The sequence below is a fragment of the Sus scrofa genome, chromosome 7, assembly GCF_000003025.6.
Source record: "Sus scrofa isolate TJ Tabasco breed Duroc chromosome 7, Sscrofa11.1, whole genome shotgun sequence".
Lineage (NCBI taxonomy): Eukaryota > Metazoa > Chordata > Mammalia > Artiodactyla > Suidae > Sus > Sus scrofa.
In genome coordinates, this window is record NC_010449.5 from 91,238,512 (window position 1) to 91,262,027 (window position 23,516).

The 23,516-nt window shown below is 47.6% G+C and overlaps 1 protein-coding gene and 1 long non-coding RNA gene across 2 annotated transcripts in view; one reads left to right on the forward strand and one right to left on the reverse strand.

Annotated features, from left to right (window-relative positions):
• Nucleotides 218-9,006, reverse strand: LOC110261620. Its single transcript, XR_002345984.1, has 3 exons — nucleotides 8,535-9,006; nucleotides 6,154-6,216; nucleotides 218-467 (listed from the first exon to the last, which is right to left on the reverse strand). It is a non-coding gene; the product is annotated as an uncharacterized LOC110261620 (long non-coding RNA).
• The window catches only part of LOC106508372 (pleckstrin homology domain-containing family H member 1-like), a 45,487-nt gene continuing 31,144 nt past the window's right edge, over nucleotides 9,174-23,516 (forward strand). Inside the window, 2 exon segments of the mRNA XM_021099392.1 lie at nucleotides 9,174-9,451; nucleotides 18,781-18,939. Of these exon segments, the coding sequence (XP_020955051.1) occupies nucleotides 18,814-18,939 (126 nt within the window). The 5' untranslated portion in view covers nucleotides 9,174-9,451; nucleotides 18,781-18,813.

Consider the following 23,516-nt stretch of genomic DNA (forward strand, 5'->3'; position numbering starts at 1 on the left):
TCTGACTAGGAACCATGAGGTTGAGGGTTCGATCCCTGGCCTTGCTCAGTGGGTTAAGGATCCGGCGTTGCCGTGAGCTGCGGTGTAGGTCGCAGACTCAGCTTGGATCCCCAGTTGCTGTGACTCTGGCGTAGGCCAGTGGCTATAGCTCCAATTCGACCCCTAGCCTGGGAACCTCCATATGCTTCAGGAAGTGGCCCTAGAAAAGGCAAAAAGACAAAAACAAAAACAAAAAAAAACAAATGCAGATCCCCTCCCTTCCCCTTCCTCCTGGCTCTCTCTGGCTCCAGAGCCCACAGCTTCCCTGAACAGATCCTTTGTGGGGACACAGGTGGTAACTGCATCCATTCTTCCCCGTGTTCCCCACTGGGAAGAGCCTGGATTCAACAGCAAGGATGTCTGGTTCTGAAGCCCATGTCCTGAGTCCATCGTCACGCCTGCCACCCTTCTTCATTTCCTTGCAGTGCCTGGAAAATAGGATGTGCTCCGTAAATATTTGTTCGTGAGTAGCTGAATAAATAAATGAAAGAAGGATTCACACTCAGCGTTAGGATACCCACCCGCCAACACACACACAGAATTCTGTCGCTGGGCCATCTCATTTCCTTCCTACCCTGCACCTCTCTGCCTGTCTGGTCACCGCCTGCCCTCCCGGCCCCACTTGGATGATGACTGCACCTCTGTGACCCAGCCCCTGGTTGCTCTGGCTGCTCCCAGAGATTCAGCCGTAGCAAAAGCCTCCAGATTTCTCTGTAACCCAAGAGCTTCCAAGCTCTGCCCCTGCTCCTGAAGCAGAAGGCTGGACCAGGACTGGCCCCAGGGCTCCTAGGAATCAGAGGCCCCTCCCCAGCTCCTCTGCTTTCCTTCCCCTTTACCCTCCTTCTGACAGCAACTGAGAACAGGCCCTGAAGACAGAAGAAGGATTGCTTTGATTAGGAAAGATTTCTATGAAGCAGGAGGGATTCTCTTTAGAACCCAGAGTCCTGCTCAGAGAAAAGGAGCGGAGTTGGGGGATGAGGTCTCTGGAAGGCCCAGGACATGGGGAAGATGAATGTCAAACATCTCACCAGTCCTCCTCAAGTGATTACTGTCTCTCAAGCCATCTTGCTTAACTATTGCAATCTTGCAAAAAAGAGAACTCCTTGGGAGCAGGTACCACCTCTGGACTAAGTGTAGGAGGCATCCAGGGCATATCTGGTAAACCTGTGACCTCCAGCCAATATTCGTTCAAAGAATGAATAACATAAAGCTACCGTTTATACACATTTGCTAAGTGCCAGACACCATACTACCTCTCTGCAAGGCTAAGATGTAAGAATTATTAACAACCATTTTACAAACGAGGAATTCACTCAGAAAGCATAAGCATCCCCCACCCTCAAAGTTACGTCAGCACATATGTGGCAAAGCTGGGACTTGAATGTAGTCTGGCCAGTTCTTAGGTTCTCATTTTTTCCCAAAGTGCTACCTAGAGAACCAGGCACAGACTAGCATTCTGTTATATTGACGCAGGAGGAATTTTTTTTTTTTTTTTTTTGCCTTTTTGTCTTTTCTAGGGCCGCTCCTGCGGCATATGGAAGTTCCCAGGCTAGGGGTTTAATCGGAGCTGTAGCCACTGGCCTACGCCAGAGCCATAGCAACTCGGGATCCGAGCTGTGTCTGCGACCTACACCACAGCTCACAGCAATGCCAGATCCTTAACCCACTGAGCAAGGCCAGGGATCAAACCCGTAACCTCATGGTTCCTAGTCAGATTCGTTAACCACTGAGCCACAACGGGAACTCCAGAATTTTTTTTTAACTATTTCAGTCTAAAAGGCATGGCCTTTGTATAATAAGCTGACTCTCACTCCTAGAGTGGTTAGTTAGCATCTAATCAGGAGTCTGCACTCTTGAGGGTGGTTACATAAACACTTCAAAAGCCATCAAAATCCACACTGGTCGGGAGTTCCCGTCGTGGTGCAGCGGAAATGAATCCGACTAGGAACCATGAGGTTGCAGGTTCGATCCCTGGCCTCACTCAGTGGATTGAGGATCTGGCGTTGCTGTGAGCTGTGGTGTAGGTTGCAGATGCAGCTTGGATGTGGCGTGGCTGTGGCTGTGGTATAGGCTGGCAGCTACAGCTCTGATTAGATCCCTAGCCTGGGAACCTCCATTTGCCGAGGGTGCGACCCTAAAAAGACAAAAATGACAAAAAAAAAAAATTAAAAAAAAATCCACACAAGTGGGCTGGATGTGCTTGAGGGGTGCTAGAAGTAATCTTTCACTGGTGAAATGAGTGGTTTTCAAAATATGGAGTTAGCTAGAAAGATCTTCGAGAACCTCTCGTGAATGATGGGTAAGAACCAGACCAGGCCAACTCCCTTGAAGCAGGTGGTAGCACTTTTGGTGCCTGCTTGCTAATAAATGTTTGTGTATGTGGCAGATTTGGGCCTTGGCCATTTTGAATGGCCCACCTTTAGGAGGTAATGGAAGAGAGGACAAATAGCCTCCACTCACCTCTCATTTCCAGTGGCTGCAAATATAAGAATCTGACAATCGCCAAAGGGCCAAATTGGTTCAGACCTGTTCACAGCAGGTGCCCATTCAGGCCTGACCCTCTTCTGCTAAGAGTAAAGAGAGGCCCTCAGCTTCTGTGGCCCAACTGACCCTTCCATTCTGGGCACTTGATGGTTTTCTCCCCTTCTCTGTGCTGTCAGGACACTTGTAATAATATTTGAGATCTAGGAGTTCCCATCGTGGTGCAGCGGAAATGAATCCAACTAGGAACCATGAGGTTGCGGGTTCGATCCCTGGCCTCGCTCAGTGTGGGTTAAGGATCTGGCATTGCTGTGAGCTGTGGTGTAGGTCACAGACACGGCTCAGATCTAGCGTTGCTGTGGCTGCAGTGTAGGCCGGCAGTGTATCTCTGATTAGATCCCCAGCCTGGGAACCTCCATATGCAGCAGGTGCGGCCCTGAAAAGCAAAAAAAAAAAAAAAAATTTGAGATCTAGGTGTAGTGGGTACCATTTCTCCGTGGATGCTCAGAAGGAGAGGTCTGGGAGCTCAGAGACTTTCCCCCAGCTCCCACAACACCTTTCCGGCTCTCCTCCCTCTTCCACTGAGGCACTGACCCAACATGGCGCCCAACATGGCTTTTTAGTCTTTCCTTCAGTTTTGCAAAGTTCCCCCTCTGCTGTAGTGATGCCCTCATGATCCTGCCTTTTCCTTCAACTCTCAGATATTATGACTTGAAGGGTGGCTGGGCCGAGGAAATAATTTTCCCAGGTTACAACAGGATAAACTGAGGCAGGAAGCAAGGAGATGGTTTATCCAAGTTTACTGTGGGGCAGTTAACAGAATCCCTGGAACAGCTTAAAAGTCAGATGAATGAATAAATGAATGACTGAATGAAAGGGAGGGAGGGAAGAAGAGAGGGATATTGGTGTCCATAGATGTTATCATCTGACTTGGCAGTGGCCGCAGTGTGACTCTGTCTCGGTTCCATGGAGAGCTACATAGAAAGTGCTTTAAGACAGAAAGATTGGCGTTCCCATCATGGTGCAGCGGAAATGAATCCAACTAGGAACCATGAGGTTGCAGGTTTGATCCCTGGCCTTGCTCAGTGGGTTAAGGATCTGGCGTTGCCGTGAGCAGAGGCGGCTCGGATCCCGTGTTGCTGTGGCTCTGGTGTAGGCTGGCAGCTCCAGGTCCGATTAGACCCCTAGCCTGGGAACCTCCATATGCCCTGGGAGCAGCCCTAGAAAAGGCAAAAAGACAAAAAAAAAAAAAAAAAAAAAAAAAGACAGAAAGATTTCAGGAAAAAGACAGTGTCTCAGACATTCCAACCTTTAATCCCAGAGTTAAGTTAGGGGTAGGCCAGCCTGACGCTCCCTAAGAATTCATCCTTGGGCTGTCGTGGGGTGGGGAATTGTGGTTGAGGGTGCCACTGAGGAGCCAGACCTCACTGGAGCCAGAATGGCTGCCTTTGATGATTGGGGACCAGTGGGGGAGGTGGAGGAGACAGCAGAGACCCCACCAGACAGGCAGGCAGGACCTTTCTGTACTGCTCGCATGGGTGCCTGGGGTCAGGCAGAGGAGGCAATTTCAGCAAAGAAGGCTGGTGGGACAATCCCTAGATGGGAAACTGCTCTGCCTGTGATCACCCCTGCTGACTCGGTTATTGATTACCTGCCCCCAAAGAATGCCAGGGTCTAGGGCTGTGGGGGTCACTTTCTCCCTGGAGCGGAGGAGGGGACAAGTCCATTCTCCTCCAGGCATCCATTCACCCTGGGAAGTACTAGGTAGGGATTAACATACTAAATAGAAGAGCTATAAAATTGAACTATGAAGGGCATTATTGGGACACTCGGGGAAATTTAAATATGGCTTGTAATGTCAATGGCAGTATTGCATAAATTTCATAAGTGTGATGATATTAGGAAAACATGCTTGTTCTTAGGAGGAACTCTGCTGAGGTATCCAGGGGTAAAATGTCATGATATGGACAACAAAGTCTCAAAAAAATGCACACTTAAAAAGAGAGAGAGAGGAGTTCCCGTGGTGGCGCAGTGGTTAACGAACCTGACTAGGAACCATGAGGTTGTGGGTTTGATTCCTGGCCTTGTTCAGTGGATTAAGGATCCGACGTTGCCGTGAGCTGTGCTGTAGGTCGCAGGCGCAGCTCGGATCCTGCGTTGCTGTGGCTCTGGTGTAGGCGGGTGGCTACAGCTCCGATTAGACCCCTAGCCTGGGAACCTCCATATGCCAAGGGAGCAGCCTTAGAAATGGCGAAAAAAAGTCAAAAAAAAAAAAAGAAAGAGAGAGAGAGAAAGCAAATGCAGCAATGTGTTAAGAATTGGTAAATCTAGGTGAAGAGCATATGAGTATTTAATGTCCTGGGTTTTTTTGTTTTGTGTTGTTTTTTGCTTTTTTTAGGGCCACACTCTCGGCACATGGAGGTTCCCAGGCTAGGGTCAAATCAGAGCTACAGCTGCCAGCCTACACCACAGCCTCAGCAACGCAGGATTCTTAACCCCCTGATTGAGGCCAGGGATCAAACCCACAACCTCATGGTTACCAGTCGGATTCATTTCTGCTGTGCTACAACGGGAGCTCCCCAAGTGCACTGTTTTTTGCAACATCTAAATTTTGACATTTGAATGCTTGAAATTTTCCAAATAAAAATTTGGGGATGGAGTTCCGTCGTGGGCAGTGGTAATGAATCGACTAGGAACATGAGGTGCGGGTCGGTTGCCTGCTCAGTGGGTTAACGATCGGCGTGCATGAGCTGTGGTGTAGGTGCAGACACAGTCGGATCTGCGTTGCTGTGGCTCTGGTGTAGGCGGTGGCTACAGTCGATTCAACCCTAGCCTGGAACTCATATGCCGCAGCCCAAAGAAAACAAAAAAAAAAAAAAAAAAAAAAAAAAAAAAAAAAAAAAAAAAAATTTGGGGATGGAATTTGAGGGAAGGATAGCTATCACTTATTAAACAATGATCAGGAGTTCCCATCATGGCTCAGTGGTTAATGAATCTGACTAGGAACCATGAGGTTGAGGTTCAATCCCTGGCCTTGCACAGTGTAGGTTAAGGATCTGGCATTGCCATGAGCTGTGGTGTAGGTTGCAGACGCGGCTTGGATCTCAAGTTGCTGTGGCTGTGGTGTGGGCCGGCAGCTGCGGCTCCGATTCAACTCCTAGCCAGGGAACCTCCATATGGAGGTTTTTCCTTAGAAATGGCAAAAAGACAATAAATAAATAAACAAACAAACAATCAATGATCAGATGCCACAACTTATGTAATTCTACTGTCTGATTTAATCTTCTAGAGGGAGCCATTATGATTCTCATATTAAAGTCATGGAAACTGAGTCCCGGAGAGTTAAGGAACCTGCCCACGTCTACAGAGATGAGGTTGAAACAGAACCCAAAGCAAGAGGGAAGTCACACGGAGGAGTGCAGCTGGGAGACCATCGGCTAACACCTTGGTGAGCCTTTTTCTGTGTGCCCTCAGTGTTCTGAAATCGTCCATGCATTTAACTCAGTCCACCCTCCCTTTCTAAAAGCTTTGTACTTTGTGATAAATCACTTCCATGAATACCAGTGGGAAGGAACAAAGGGGCCCTCAAACACACACCTACAGAAATGTAGGTCCTTTTTTTTTTGGCCTCACCTGTGCTATGTGGAAGTTCCCAGGCCAGGGACCGAACCTGTGCCACATCAGCGATCCAAGCAGCTGCAATGACAATACCAGATTCTTAACCCACAGTGCCACAAGAGAACTCTGGTGCAGTCTCCTTTGAAGGCAATTTGGCAACATCTATTGAAATTTAAAATTCACATTGTGTTTACACCCAGAAATTCCACTTCTAAGTATTAAACTGGACCAAGAAGTATGTACAGAGATATTCATGGTAGCAAGATCCGTAATAGCCAAGGATTAGAAACATCCTAAATATTTATCATTAGGAATGCTAGGGGAATGTTAAAAAATAAAGCAAATGGGGAGTTCCCATTGTGGCGCAGCAGAAACGGATCCGACTAGGAACCTTGAGGTTGCAGGTTCGATCCCTGGCCTTGCTCAGTGGGTTAAGGATCCGGCATTGCCGTGAGCTGTGGTGTAGGTCACAGACGAGGCTCAGATCTGGCGTTGCTGTGGCTGTGGTGTAGGCTGGTAGTCGTAGCTCCAATTAGTCCCCTAGCCTAGGAACCTCCATATGCTGTAGGTGCGCCCCTAAAAAGCCAAAAAAAAACAACCCCCAACATAGTTATAGATATAGAGAACAGGTGGTTGCCAGAGAGGAGGAAGTTGTTGGGGAGGAAAAAAATAAGTGAGGGAGATTAAGAGGTACAAACTTCCAGTTGCAAAATAAATGAGTCACATGTATGAAATGAACAGTGTGGGGAATGCAGTTAATAACTAATATCTGTTTATGGAGATTTATCATAACTAGACTTATTGAAATGCAGAGAAATATCCAATCACTATGTTGTATGATAGGAACTAACACAGTGTGGTAGGACAATTATACTTCAAACACAAAGAAACAAACAGACTCATAGAAAAGAGATCAGATTTTGTTTGTTTGTTTGTTTGTTTTAGGGCCGCACCTACAGCATATGGAGGTTCCCAGGCTAGGGGCCCAATTGGAGCTGCAGCTGCTGGCCTACACCACAGCCACAGGAACGCAGGATCCAAGCCACATCTGTGACCTACACCACAGCCTACGGCAACGCTGGATCCTTAACCCACTGAGCGAGGCCAGGGTTCAAACCCGCAACCTCGTGCTTCCTAGTCGGATTCGTTTCCCCTGCGCCATGACGGGAACTCCGAGATCAGATTTTTGATTATCAGAGGCAGGGCGGAGGGATGGGTATTGTAGGTCGGTGGTCAAAAGGTATAAACTTCTAGTTATAAGATACATAAGTCCTGATGATGTACTGTACACATGATAAATATAATTAACACTGCTGTGTTATCTATGAAAGTTGTGAAGAGACTAACTCCTAAGAGCTCTTATCACAAGGGGAAAATTTCTTTTCTATTTCTTTAATTCTGGATCTACATCTGATGAGGGATGTTCGCTAAACTTGTGGTTACCATTTCATGATGTACATAAGTCAAATCATTATGCTGCACACCTTAAACTGATACAGTGCTATATATCAATTATATCTCAATAAAACTGAGGGGAAAAGGCATCTCTAAGTGTGCCGACACATCACACTTAGAGTCAACAAATGATAAAGTCAAGAGAAAAAGAGGAAGTCAAAAGGGAAAAAAGTCAAGGGAAAAAAATACACATGTATACATATGTATTCATAAATACATGAATACTTACATATGCATAAAATATCTTAAAGGAATACACACAAAAACCTACAACAGTAGTTGCTCTTGAGGAGGAGTGATCTGAGGGACAAGGGACAGGGCAGGCGGAAGACTGACCATTCATTTTTAGCCCTTCTGTATTATTTGAAATATACACCATGTGCATGATTACCTATTTAAAATGGGTGAATGCATGCACGCATAAATGAATGAAATAACAAAATCTCCTTAGGAACTTCACAGGACTTGCTTTTGCAACACTTCAGGTATTGAAAGGGATAGCAGTGGCCAGTGTCCCAGAGTCTGGGGGTAATCTATTCCAATCCTCAGAAGCTATGAATCCATTTGCAAGTTCAGCCCCTGAAGTCCCACTGACCCCAGTTGAACTTTCATCCTTGGCCTCCCGAACTACTAGGGTCAGCTTTCCACAGAGTCTGGGCTCTTAAAATGGTGCTTGAGAATTACCTGGGGAGCTTATTAGCTGGGTAACTTCCCAGCCTCACCTCCAGAGACTCAGATTCCAACCTGTGGTGCAGCCAGGGGCTCCTTACCACCGCCTGGAGTGAAACTTCTAAAGGCCCTTTGGAGAAACAGACCCTGCTGATGTCTGCCTCTGTTCAGGCCTGACTGGGAGACCGAAGGATTGGGGAAGACAGCTGTTTTGAAACGTGAATCCTCCCCCGCAATATTGTTCATATTCATCTTCTTTACCCCATACCCACCTAACCAAAAATGGAAAGCACCAATCCCTCTGGGTGTAGGATTATCCTGGAGAGCTGAGACACAGCAAGGGTGCACTGCCAACTGCCTGAAGGCAGTGTCCTGTTGGCCTTTCTGGCTCCCCAGCCGGCTCCTTTAAAATAAATAATGCATGAATGCATACATGCATACATATATACATACGCAAGCAGGTTACCCTCTAGGCTCTGGTGAGGTTTTTTTCAAATTGCAAATTACAAATCAGAACTTTGGTCTGCCAGTGGGACAGACTCTTTGAAGTAAGGACTTCTCCACATATCCGGGAGTGACGGTTCCTGCCAGTCGCCCGACAAGTGGCTGGAATCTCTTTTGGGGGGAAGGGTCTGGTCTTGAGCCCCATCCCGCGAGGGTCCCAGGCTGCCTGGAAGATGAGCAGATGCCGGGGCGCCCCGGCCGCCCCCGGAGGCAGCCGATTCTGCCTCGGCAGAGAGCTGGAGACCGAAGTCCCGGAGAAACCCCCACCCCCCGCCCACCGGACCCCGCCGCCCTCCCCACCGCCCCAGGGACGGGCCGAGCGGTGCCGAGAGGTGGGAGGCTGGAGCCTGCTGAGGTCATTTCCTGTGCCTCTCGGCGAGCCGCCCCAGGAGCGGAGCCGGGCGCTCTGCCTTTAAGGAGCGGGCGGGGAGCGGGCGGGGAGGGGGCGCGGCAGAGCGCTGAATGGGGCGCTGCGAGGTCCGCACAGCTTTGTACTGCCTGCCCGCGGGCACCTCTCTTGGCCCTGCCCGGTCCGCCCCGCCCACCACGACCCCTGCTGCAGGGGAGCGGAGACCCGGCGGCCGCTGCGGACTCGAGCGAGATCGACGCAAGGTCAGGGGCGGACGCGCGCTCCGGGCGCCCGTGTGCCGGATACGCGGCGGGGAAGCCGGCGAGCAGGCTGGAGGTGAGCGGCCCCCGGCGCCCAGCTGGCTGAGATGGGGTTGGCGGGGACCCGGGTCGGGGTGCTTTGGCCGAGGAGAGTTGTTTAGTTGGGCGGAGAGGATCGGTTCCCTCTGGCCAGAGGGCAATTCCGGAACAGGTGCTTTCGTACCTGGAAACGAGCTCCCAGCAGCCTGGAGCGCCGGGAGCGGCAGGTCAGGCTCCGGGGACCCGCACCGCGAGGCGAGTAGCCTTCCTGGGGAGGATCCTCAGTTTGGGACCGGTTCGATCCAGTTACTCAGAGCGAACTTGCAGGCTTTCCGCCGCGTTGCCTGAGCTCTCGCTCGCTCTCACTCCTCCCGCTTCCCTCCCCGTCTCATCTCGGGTTATCTCTGTGCGATTTCTGGGGGGGGCGGGGGGGTGTTCTCTTACGGGTCCTTTTTGGATTAGGCTTGACTCCTAGAGGAGGGTCAGTCCAACAGAAAAGAAGACTAGGTGGTCTCCCTGTGACACCAGGAACTTTGGGTCTTAGAAGCCTTCGAGAGGAACCTGTCTTCGGGGCTCAGGGGACCTTAATGGAGGGGACAGAGGCAATGAAGCCCCTCCTGTGGGAGTAAGTTCACTTTCTGTTGGATTTGTTCCTGCCCGGGGACGTCTCCTCCATAAGTTTTTGCTGCGAATACACCGCACAAAACTTCTGGACAGAGCCGTAGTTCGTGCTAAAACTTCTGCTTGAAAGATCATTTTCATAACAATTTCAATGGAAAAGTCATTTGTTCCTTCCTTAAACTTTGTGGACTGTCTTCTGTGCCAAAGACACTGTGTATACGGTTACATCACTTTAACACTTTATAGAACATCCCTTCCAGTGTTTATGCAGGTTGTTATCCCCATTTTGTAAAGGAGGAAACTGGGACTCCGAAAAATTGTGATTCGCCCAAGGTCATACAGCTGAAAAGGGGAAGAGGCAAGGCACAGATGGAAGCCTCCTTAATGCCAACTGTGGAGTTTGCTCCACTGTCCACCACCCTCCCTCTCTGATCAGCCACCAAAGCTGAGGTACAGTGGGGTACATACACCCTGTGGTCCCAGACTCGTTGAAACTAATAGGGGAGCTGAGAAAATGTGGCTCCCTTTCTGCCCCCTCTAGAAGTCACCAGCCACAGCAAGAGGTATTATTCCTCCCACTCTGCTTCCAGAAGAGTGTTCTTGACCGTTCTCTTCTCCTCTCTGTGTATCTGTGTGTACACCTCTGCTCCCTGGGGGTTGAAGAGTGCTTCCTACATAACTGATGCTGAGGCACTGCCTCCCTCTTGATCTGGGTGACTTACAGCAGGCTGGCCGCTGAGCCACCATCTTGCCTGTCCTGGCCAACCCAACTGAACTGTCTCCCTCCTGTCAAAAACTCAAAACGGATCGCTTCTGTGGGGAAACAGGTGGAACTTGTTGCTAGCTGGAGGATGAATTAGAATAACCTCAGGAGGGAGTTCCTGGGTGGCTCAGTGGGTTAAGATCCAGCGTTGTCATTGCTGTGGCTTTGGTCACTGCTGTGGTGGAGTTCGATTCCTGACCCGGGAATTTGTGCATGCGGCCGATGAGGTGGGGAGGGACAAAAGCCTGAATGGACAGCAATTTGGACTTGGCCATTTAAAAATATGCATCACTGGAGTTCCCGTCATGGCGCAGTGGTTAACGAATCCGACTAGGAACCATGAGGTTGCGGGTTCGGTCCCTGCCCTTGCTCAGTGAGTTAACGATCCGGCGTTGCCGTGAGCTGTGGTGTAGGTTGCAGACGCGGCTCGGATCCTGTGTTGCTGTGGCTCTGGCGTAGGCCGGTGGCTATGGCTCCGATTCGACCCCTAGCCTGGGAAACCTCCACATGCCGCAGGAGCGGCCCAAGAAATAGCAAAAAGACAAAAAAAAAAAAATATATATATATATATATATATACACATCACTTAGCCCTACAATTCATTTCTGAGACTATCCTTCAGATAAACTCTGATATGTATGAAGTGATATCTGGTCGTTGAATATTCATTGCAGCATTGTTGATTTTAGCAAAAGGTTTAAAACAACCCAAATGTCTGTCAAGTAGGGACTCAAGTGAAATCAGGTGAAAGCCATACAGTAGAATACAATAAAGCTGTTAAAAAGCGTGAGGGGAAAATGGGGCAGAGATCTATCTCCATATAGGAGGCTCTCTGAGTTGCATTAAGTACAATGTGTATGGTGTGCTGCCATTTGTGTGTGTGTGTGTGTGTGCAATGTGTGTGTGAATGCTTATATATAACGTGGAATATTTTGAAAGACACAAATCCCCGGAAGAGTGGTTGCCTCTGGGGAAACTATGGCTGGAGTACGGGGGTGGGAAGATGCCTCACTTTGCACCATATTGAATTTTGTTCAGTATTCAAAAATAAAGCGATAAAATCATTTTTAAAAATTCCCTGACCTCCTCTCCCATGTGGTGGTGAGCACATCTGTGGGCTGCCTCTCTTAGTATGTGCTCTGGGTTTGCCTTTGGTTTGTTGATAGTAGCCGTCACTTATTGAGCACTTACTGTATGCCAGGCTTTTGTAATACCTCCTTTAATTCTCAGAAAAAAAAACCGACATACTGTGAGCAATGAAACTGCCAGTTTTGAAGGTCAAAGAAATGGTTAAATGTTGACAGTTTCATGGGGTTCAGCTTAATCTTTTTGTTCTCCTTTTCAAATATCATTGCCCTTAATTTCAGATAGGCTGAGAGGAGTTAAGCAGATGGTTGAAGGTCACAGGGTTAAGTCGTGCTTGAGCCAGGATTCAAACCCAGGCCTGTTTGGCGCCCAAACTCAGAATCTTAAGCACTCCGTTCTGCTGTTGCTCTTTAGTGGTTTTGTCTCAAGGGGATGCTATTCCTGGCTCTCCTAGCCCTTCTGGTATATAGATCCCGGAAGGCTGGCACAGGCTCACCTTTTCATGTCTCTCCCAACATTGTGGTGTCTCACTCAGCACCCAAAGGAGGTAAGACACCTGTTGTTGGCTTGAGCAGATGACAGTGTGAGATCAGTGGGGGCTGTGCCCCTGTGACTGCTCACCCTCTGCCAGCTCCATTCCCTGAAAAGGGGCACATAGCTCTTCCTTGCCTCACTGGAGGCGGGTTGGCAGCCTAGTCTGGCAAAGCATGGTTAGAAGGTGGTGGTGGTGCACGCCACGGGCAAATGGAGCTCACAGCAGGTGCCTGCACTCAGGGAGTAAGCCATTGCCGGCTGACATGGGAGAGCCTAGTGGAAACTGTCTCCAGAACAGCCTCCGTTAGCTTCTGATGCTTCCTGTGGAGACCTCTGCCCTCTTTCTTTTAGGTACTTGGATTGATTGGCCCCCTTTGCAGGCAAGTGCCGGGATATTCAGACTGTAGACCTGAGCCTCACAAGCCATAGGCTCTTTCTTCATTGTTAGGTCCCCAACCTCGCACATGGGCATCTGTTACCAAAAGTTGGTTAAATTAAATGTAATCTCAGCGTTTTGTCGATTTCTGGTCAAATCCCAAAACTTACCAGAGCTATCCCAGGCCAAGTTTGTGTTTTCTCTGATGCTGGCTGGAGTCTGAATTCACCTAATGATGCCCTGTGCCCTCTGTTCATTACCCTCCTATCGGTGGCCCCTGCCTCTGAGGCATATCTCTACTGCCTCTGGCCTTGGCAGCCCAGGGTGCTGGGGGAGGGGGGTTGCTTAGGGAGTTCCAGAGCAGGTGCCAAGGCCCCAGCAACCATTTGACTTTTCTGCCAAGCAGTTTAGCAGGGTGGGCACTAGTGGGACTCAAATAACAGGCTTTGACAAGAGTGGCTATGAGTTGGTAATCATTGTAGCTGGCTGGAGGGCACTTGGGGATTTATTGTACTCTTCTCCCTACTTTCGTGTCTGAAGCTTTCCAGAATATAACACAAACAATTGAGCTGGGGTTTGTCCCCAGATCACCTCTCTTATATCATTTCCCCAGGGAACACATTAATGCCGTATCTGTGTTAGGCCTGCCTGGTAGCCTGAGACTCAGTCCCCACTCCTGAAGCATCTTCCTGGAAAGAGGGCAGTTTTAGATGTTGGGAGATCAGGATGCTTGGCCCAGCTCTGATACTGCTTAGCGCTGTCTCTCTTAGCACGTCACAGATGTGAGGAATTTTCTCATCGATTCAGTGTGAATTATATCACCTGTCCTCCGTCTCAGGGATAATGCGAGGGAAATGAGTGAAATAATGCCTGTCAAGGTAACGCTTTGGAAAGTTATGAACCGGGATTTCCCTTGTGACATAGTGGATTAAGGATCTGGCATTGTCCCTGCAGCGGCTCAGGTCACTGCTGTGGTGTGAGCTTGATCACTGGCCTGGGCACTTCTGCATGCTGTGGGTGCCATGCCCTCCCCCCCCAAAAAAGTTACAAACCATTCTGCAAGTTCTGCTCATCCTTGCCCATCTTTGTGGGAGGTACTCGTGCAAGGTGGCTCAGCAGCAGAGCTTCAACGTACAGGTATTTTCCCTCAATATCCCATGTTTGTATAGCTGCAGCCCTGACCACCTGCTTCTATCGGAAGAGCCTCTGGGCCTTGGCTTGGCATCAGGCACCTTTTTCCAGATCCATTTAGAAAGCTCTTAGCTCTCCTAGCGTGCCAGGACAAGCTTAACAAGGGTGCCAGCTCCCTTGCCAGCATCCCCAAGCAGGGAGAGGATTAAGCAGAGCACTTGATGGGTTCAAATCCATGATGTCATGAATATGCTGGGGAAGTGCTCCCTACAGAGTAGGTATAATCTCAGGTGTCCCGGTGAGGCAGAGACCAGTGACATTTTCTTTCCAAAGTCCCTGGAGATTTTGATAATTTGGGTTTCCACTCTCACCCTGGAATCTGAGTGGCAGCTTCAACAATCAGTAAGAAGGAATGAACATTCACCAAACTTTTTTTTTTTTAACTACACAAAAGGATTAAGTTTCCCCTGCCCTTTGGTTTGAGTTGGATGCTTTTTCAGCTCATTCTTAGCCCTGGGCTAGGTTGCAAGACTCCCAGGTCCTAACGTCAGATCTGCCACTTTTTTACCTTATGCAAGGGAAGTAAAATCCCCTTAAAGGACAAAGAAAATCAGACGTGAAGCCTCCGGGCCCTCTCTGGAGGCCCCACAGGGCTCTGTTGTCTTTTCAGCTGTGATCTTAGCTCAGAGGAGGTTATGTTTTGTTTTTGTCTTTTGTCTTCCTGCCCGTTCCAGTTGGTCCCAGTCTTTTGAGGTGGGGATTGCTGGGAGGTCACAATGTAGGATTGTTTGGGATGACAGTTCCGGGACAGCAGGGCTGAGGTCATGTATCCGTGTTCTGAGCAGCCCAGAACCAAAAGACTTCATCACCAGACCCATCAGTGGTTCCATTGTTGGGCCCTTCTTGGCGGGTCTACTGACGCTGTTTTTTAAAGAAAAAATTGGGACCTGTGATAAATGTCTGTGCTTTTGGAGGGTAGAGTGTCAGAATACTTGAGACTGGCACGCGCTGGGAAATCTCGTGCCTAGGTTCACGTTAGTGCCAAGGATCCTGAAAGATCCTATAGAATATTTCTCTCATTCTTTTTTTTTGTTTTTGTTTTTGTCTTTTTGCCAATTCTTGAGCTGCTCCTGTGGCATATGGAGGTTCCCAGGCTACGGGTCAAATCAGAGCTGTAGCTGCTGGCTTATGCCACATCCATAGCAACATGGGATCCAAGCCGAGTCTGTGACCTACACCACAGCTCGCGCCAATGCCAGATCCTTAACCCACTGAGCAAGGCCAGGGATCGAACCCACACCCTCATGGTTCCTAGTTGGATTCATTAACCCCTGAGCCATGATGGGAACTCTTAGAATATTTCTCTCATTCTTAACAGTCCACCCCACTCTTTGTGAAATCAGTTTGGCAGGTTTTGGATGGGAAAGGAGCAGAGTGGCCAAGAACAGGCACTTTGGTGTTTTGTTTTATTTTGTTTGGCTGTGCCTTCAGCATGCTGAAGTTCCTGGGTCAGGGATCAAACCTGAGCCACAGCAGCGACCATGCCGAGTCCTTAACCCCTAGGCCACTAGGGAACTCCAAGAACAGGCACTTTGGAGTGAGAATCCCAGTCCTGCTACTTACTAGCTGCAGAGCTCTCTGTCCCTCAGTGCCCTCACCTGAGAGTGTGGGCTAGTGCCCAACCCTTTTCTTGTGGGTTGTCATGAAAATTAAAGAGGCCACATGTGCCTGGCAAATAATAATAGCTCTTAACTAATAACTTAATAAATAATAGCTCTTTGTGGTGTAAAATGGGAGAACGATATTGTGAAAGTCAAATGCAGGTTGGGAAGCAATACTGATGGTTAACCCATCAGGGACAGGCTCATTGTTGCCCCAGGGTAATATTTAGTGACATATAGGACATGGACAGGTTTCCTGAAGCTGAACCTGTGGCACATGGAGGTTCTTAGGCTAGAGCCTAATTGGAGCTGTAGCTGCTGGCCTACACCTCAGCTACAGCAATGCGGAATCCCAGCTGTGTCTGCGACCGACACCACAGCTCATGGCAACGCCAGATCCTTAACCCACTGAGCGAGGCCAGGGATCGAACCCACATCCTCTTGGTTCCTAGTCGGGCTTATTACCATTGAGCCACAATGAGAATGCCGAGATTTTTTTTTTTTGACAAATTTTTATTATGGGACATTCCATGCATATATTCAAGTAGAGAGACCAGTATACCCATCACCCAGCTTCAAAAATTATCAACATTCTGACAAATCTTATTTCATGTATCTCCCTCTACCCCACTCATCACCTCCTACTATGAAGTATTTTAAAGCAAACCCAGGACATTACCTCATTTCACCTGTAAGCCATATGTATCTCTAAATGGTGACATTTAAAAATATTATCATACAGGGAGTTCCCGTTGTGGCGCAGCAGAAACGAATCTGACTAGGACCCATGAGGTTGCGGGTTCGATCCCTGGCCTTGCTCAGTGGATTAAGGATCCAGCATTGCTGTGACCTGTGGTGTAGGTCGAAGACGTGGCTCCGATCTGGTGTTGTGTCTGTGGCGTAGGCTGGCAGCTGCAGCTCCAATTAGACCCCCTAGCCTGGGAATCTCCATATGCTGCGGGTGCAGCCCTGGAAAGACAAAAAAGACAAAAAAAATTATCATACAGACTTTGAAAAAACTTATGGTATCCAAAGGAGACAGGTTGTAGGGGGGATAGCCTGGGGTTTGGGATGGAAATGCGATACAATTGGGTTGCGATGATCATTGTACAACTATAAATGTAATAAAATTCATTGAGTTAAAAAACACCAACCTTGGAGTTCCCGCTGTGGCTCAGAGGTAATGAACCTGACTAGTATCCATGAAGATGCAGGTTTGATCCCAGGCCTCAGTGGGTTAAGGATCCAGCATTTCCATGAGCTGTGGTATAGGTCTCAGACACGGCTTGGAACCTGCATTGCTGTGGCTGTGGTGTAGACTGGCAGCTCCAGCTCCAGTTCGACCCCTAGCCTGAGAACTTCCATATGCCACATGTGTGGCCCTAAATATATATATATATATCTATATATATACATATATAGATATATATATAAAATCAACCTAGAAAATTAACAATCATTCCTCAAAATCACTTGATCCTCAGGTGACCATATATCATGGTATGTGCTTCTTGCCAAGTGTAATTAATAGCACCCTAGAAGAAGGATTTTAAAAGTCCTGGTTATGAAAAAAAAAAAATTATAAGGAGTTCCTGCTGTGGCTTAGCAGAAATGAATCTGTCTAGCATCCATGAGGACTCAGGTTCAATCCCTGGCCTGGCTCAGTGGGTTAAGGATCCGGCGTTGGTGTGGGCTGTGGTGTAGGTTGCAGATGAGGCTCGGATCCAGCATTGCTGTGTCTGTGGTGTAGGCCAGCAGCTACAGCTCCAATTCAGTCCCTATTCTGGGAACCTCCATATGCCGCAGGTGCAGCCCTAAAAAGACAAAATGAAATGAAATAAAATTCTGGTGTTGGATATGTCTTCTAGCCCGTGTCTGCTCTGTGCCATCTCTGCACCTGTATCTCCCCTCTCATGTACACTCATACATCCTTCTTTGTTTTCTCATCCCTGACCCAGGTTTTTCTCCTTCTAAAATATGACCCAGAGACATCTGTGTAAATTCCCCTGGCTGGGGATGTTATAGGTGTCTACTTGTTCTGAATTTGAATAAAGTGTTTTCTAAAGACTTGTGGTTTTCTGGAGTTCCCACTGTGGTGCAACAGGATCAGTGGCTTCTTGGGAGCCCTGGGACACAGTTTTGATCCCTCACCCCGAACAGTGGGTTAAGGATCCAGGGTTACCACGGCTATGGCTTAGGTCACAGCTATGGCTCAGATCTGATCCCGCCGTAACTTGTGGGGTGGCCACAAAAGAAAATAAATAAAGAGGCTACAGCAAAATATCTACCAATTTTCTGGTTTGCAGTTTGTAACTTAAAGAATGAGAGTCTGTTCCAAAACAGGATGATTCGATGACAACTGACAAAATCCCAACTAAATAGAGAATTGTCCAGAAAATTTAAAGCATTCCATTTTTATTCCATTTTTTTTCCCTATCCAAAATTAGTAAAGAATCAGTACTCAGGAGTTCTAGTGGTGCAATAGGTTAAGGATCTGGCATTGTCACTGCAGTGGCTTGGGTCGCTGCTATGGCATGAGTTCAGTCCCTAGCCCAGGAAGTTTCACATGCTGAGGGCGCAGCCAAAAAATTTAAAAATAAACAAAGAATCAGTGCTCAACTGAGAACCAAGGTTCTGCCTTCAGGTAGCCATGTGATCTTGGATGAATCTGTTATCCACTTTTAAGTCTTCCCTAAAGACTCCTCACCCCCCAGCAGACTCCTCTCCATTTCCTGCTAATATTTATCTGCATATTGATTAGCAGCTGTGACTAATTTTGCAACTAGACTTTCCTGAGTCCCTGAAAAACTCAAAAGACAAGGCGACCTCTCTTATTTCCCTTTGCATCTCCACTGCTGTTCTAGGCATATCAGTGTTCATGGACTGAATCAATGTTTGTTAAATGGATAATTGAATGAAAAGCAAACGAGGCTTATGTTCTACTTCTGTAACAATGAGAATAGGTTCTCCTGTGGTTTCTCAGGTTTTGTGATTTCCTGAGGTTGCCCAGCTAACTTATGGTGGAATGGGACCCGCTGAGCTAAGGAAACCGGCAAAGGGACAGAGGGAGGGCAAGGCTCAGGTCCCTTCCCCCGCCCTGTTTCCTCCTTCCTCCTTGGGTCTCCTCCTCCTTTCTCTACGGAACTCCTCCTCACACACTTAGCATTTTCCCTCTCTGTGTGCTGGTTCCTCAGGGCTCCCTGGAGGATCCAGAAGTTGCTTCCATCATGGCAGAGCTCAAGGTGGAGACCCGGGGCAGCGTGGACTGGCAGAAGCGTTGCCTGGCCCTGGAAACCCAGCTTTTCAGGTTCCGCCTGCAGGCCAGCAAGATAAGGGAGCTGCTGGCCGACAAGGTGAGTCCTGGAGAGCAGGTGGCGCCTACCCTCCCCACAGAGGTCACTATCAGAGAGAGTTGGGGAAAGCCAACTCTCTTTCTTTCCTTTCCTTTTCTTTTCTTTCCTTTCCTTTCCTTTCCTTTTCTTTTCTTTTTTCTTCTCTTCTCTTCTTTCTTTCTTTCTTTCTTTCTTTCTTTCTTTCTTTCTTTCTTTCTTTCCTTCCTTCCTTCCTTCCTTCCTTCCTTCCCTCTCTCCCCCCTCTTTCTTTCTCTTTTTTGAGAGATTTGATTGAAATATATTTGACCTGTAACAGTGTATAATTCCAGGTATGCAACATGTTCATTTGATACATATTATAATATGATTGCCATCATAGCAATAATTAGCACCTCTATCATATCACATAATTACCATTTCTTTCTAGTGGGTGGAAGAATCAAGTTCTAGCCTCTTAGCAGGTTTGATGATTATAATGCAAGACGGTCGGCTGTGTTCCCTACACTGTGTGTTAGGGCGTATTTACTACCCATTGCAGAAAAGTGCACTTTTAAGAAGGTGCTCTCTGTACTTGTAAAATGAAACCCAAGGTAGTCTGTTTTTTTCAAAGATCAAAATCTAAGCCATTTACTAATCTGTCATCTTGCATTCTTTCCTGCCCTGCTTCTCTCTGTGACACGCCAAAGACATGATACAGATCTTTTTGGTCCTGCATCATCTTGAGTCACATGTGGCTATAGTGGAGATTCTGTTATTGCCTTAATATTTCTTCCTCAATCTGGGGAAGAAAGATGGTTGGGAGAGAAGAATGGCTATCCCCTCCCTGCTGCTCACCCTCTATTAAACGTAGAAGTTGTGGAAGGCAGCCTGGTTTCCTGGTGACCAGGACACAGGGTTTGGAGCCAGACCCACCTCTAAGGCAGGCACCCAACTGTCTACCTTTCAGAGTTATTTTGAGAACTGTATCAGATCACATATATAAAGGTTCTCACATAGACTGGGTCTTTTTTTTTTTTTTTTTTTTTTTTTTTGTCTTTTTGCCTTTTCTAGGGCCGCTCCCGAGGCAAATGGAGCTTCCCAGGCTAGGGGTCTAATCAGAGCTGTAGCCACCGGCCTACACCAGAGCTACAGCAACTCAGGATCCGAGCCGCATCTGCGACCTACACCACAGCTCACCGCAATGCCGGATCCTTAACCCACTGAGCAAGGCCAGGGATGGAACCTGCAACCTCATGGTTCCTAGTTGGATTCGTTAACCACTACGCCACGACGGGAACTCCAGGAAGATACTCTAAATGGCTGTTTTTAGAGGCCTTTTGGAGCATAACCCATCTAGAGAGCGGAGACCTGAAAATATGCGTATCTTAGTTGAATCAACTATTCCCTGTAGTTTTTTTGTGTTTTTTTTTTTTTTTTTTTTAATTGCATCCATCAGCTAGCAAACCCTTCTTTCCTAGTGTAAAGGTAAAATTCAGGCTACCTCTCTCCAAATGATGTCAAAGTCTTGATGAATAAAGCCTGCATAAATGTAGTGTTTTCTAAAAACCCCACAACTTGAAGTCCAGGAAGACAAGTCACTGATGTCACCTCTGCCTTTCTGCTGTGTGGCCCTGGACTGGCTTGAACTAGAACCTTGGGTGTGTTGACATTGCTGTCTCCTAGTTCAGGCTTTGCAGAGTGGAGACCGGTAGGGTTCCCGTGGGTGTGGTTCAGGTACTACTAGTAGAAAGGGTAGAATTCAGCCACCTCAGGGAAAGAGAGGCAAGCCTTAGCCAGTGGTTCTCAAAATGTCATCCTGGGAGCTCCTATGCCGGAAAGCTAGAGTGCTGATTAAATGTGTATTTTCTCGGGCCCCACCCCAGTCCTTCTGACCCAAGTCTCATGCTGCTAATAATCTGTGTTTAAGAAGCACCCTGGAGGAGTTCCCTTCATGGTGCAGTGGAAACGAATCCGACTAGGAGCCATGAGGTTGCAGGTTTGATCGCTGGCCTTGCTCAGTGGGTTAAGGATCCGGCGTTGCTGTGAGCTGTGGTGTAGGTTGCAGATGCAGCTCAGATCTGGCATTGCTATGGCTGTGGTGTAGGCTGGCAGCTGTAGCTCCAGTTAGACCCCTAGTCTGGGAACCTCCATATGACACATGTGCAGCCCTAAGAAGACAAAAGACCAAAAAAAAAAATTAAAAATAAATTAAAAAAAAAAACGCCCTGGAGAAGTTCCCTTCCTGGCTTGGTGGTAATGAACCTGAGGATGAGGATACAGTTCAGTCCCTGGCCTTGCTCAGTGGGTTAAGGATCTGGCATTGCCGTGAGCTGTGGCATAGGTTGCAGAGGAGGCTCGGATCCAGTGATGCTGTGGCTGTGGTGTAGGCCAGCAGTTGTAGCTCTGATTCGACCTCCCAGCCTGGGAATTTCATATGCTGCAGGTGAGGCCCTAAAAAAACAAAAAGAAAGAAAGAAAGAAAAAGAAGTACCCTGGAGTTGGTGGTGTCTCTGCAGCACAAGGATGTTGGTTCAATCCCTGGCCCAGCACAGTGGCTTCAAGGATTCAGTGTTGCCGCAGGTGCGGCATATGTAGGTTGCACCTGTGGCTCGGATCAGATGCCTGGCCTTGGGAACTCCATAACTCCATATGCCGTGGGACAGCCGAAAGTAGAGAAAAAAAAAGCACCAGAAGTTGAATTTGTAGACTCTCAAGTTTGAGAACCTTGTCTTGGATGTGGTATTGGAGGTGTGTGAGGGAAGGAAGGGGTTAGCAGGGACTGACTAAGCCTGCTGGTCTAGAGCACAGCTCAGAGGCAAGAGACTTCTATTTCTAAAATAGATTTCTAAATCTAAAAATGACCATTATGAGACACCTAGATCTACTAAATATTTAAAAGATCCTTCTAGAGCCTCCTTGCCTACCTGCTTGCATCTCTCACAAGCGTTCTTTTTCTTTTTTTTTCTTTGTCTTTTCTAGGGCCGCACCTGTGGCATATGGAGGTTCCCAGGCTAGGAGTCTAACTGGAGCTACAGCTGCCAGCCTACACCACAGCCATAGCAATGCCAGATCTGAGCTGCATCTGCAACCTACACCACAGCTCACGGCAACGCCGGATCCTTAACCCACTGAGCGATGCCAGGGATTGAACCCACAACCTCATGGTTCCTAGTCAGATTCGTTAACCACTGAGCCATGATGGGAACTCCAAAGCGTCCTACCTTAATAAATCTATTTCTTGCCTATCAAAAAAAAAAAATAAAATATCTTTCTAAGTGCAGAGCTATGTACTAACAAAAAAACAAAAAAAGGAATCCTCAGGGGTAAAATGAAGAGGAAAAACCAGAGTGGTACTCAACTCTGGCAGCTGAGTTGGGATGGGTGAATGCCTGGTTTTCCTTTAGTAATGAAAGGTTCAAGGTTGAGTTTTAACATCTGTGGAGACAGAGATGAGTTCTGGCCCTTGGAGGCTCCAGATGAAACTGAAACTTCCAGGTAAAGTCAGGACTATCAAAAGGCTTTATGTGAAATAAAAGAGTGGACAAAAAGAAAAGAAAAGAAAAGAAAATCATCCAGCAGCACAGGAAGATGACAGAACAGCTTCTCAAATTTAACCAAGGCTCTCGGGCAGAAAAAAAGAAAACTAAAGACAATGAAAAGTGTCCCCCAAGCGCCTGATGTTATTGGTTTAACATTAGAATTTATACGATCTGTGGATTAGGAACCGTAAGTTCTGGGCCAGTGATACCCCTGGGAGACCTGGTAGAAGCTAACATAGAACCTCTCTCCTGGAGGAACAAGACCTCAACCCTGGTCACTCAGAGTCCCCACAGGGGAAAAAATGTCCTTAGAGAAGATGAATGTATGATCTACCATGACTAAGTACTTGGGAGAATAACCCTTAGTGAGTGCAAGTTCATGTACATAACAAACTGGACTCAATCCCCCAAGAAATTCTGTTAATAGAACTGTTGGCAAAATACCATAAAATCAGTGAGTTCAGGAGTTCCCTTGTGGCGCAGCGGGTTTAGGAGCCAGTGTTGTCACTACTATGGCATGGGTTTGATTCCTGGCCTGGAAACTTATACATGCCTTGGGTGCAGCCAAAAAAAAAAAAAAAAAAAAAAAAAAAAAAATCGCTGAGTTCAAATCGAAGACACAATAAACTGTTGAAAATATAAAAATAAAACACTAAATAGACACTAATAAAAATACATCCAAAAAGATCAGAAAAAGAACCAAACGGAACTGGTAGACATGAGAAATGTTTGCACTGAAATTAAACATTCAGTGGATCCGTTGAACATCAGATCAGGTGCCACTAGAGACAGAGCTCACGGATGCAAAGCCAGGCCTGAGGATGTCACCCAGGACATCATGTGACACAGACGAAGACTCAGGCTGAGCCATGGATGTCACAATGGCAGGATCCTTCTGGAGGTTCTAGAAGTGGAGGAGAGAGGGCAGGAGAGGCATTGCTTGAAGGCAGAATGGCTTAAAAATTTCTAGACTTGATGAAAGACTTGAAGCCTCAGATTTAAGAAGCAGGATGACACTAAGCAGTCTACATTTTTTGAAAAATCCATTCCTTCTCATGTAACATTCCAGACATAAGCAGC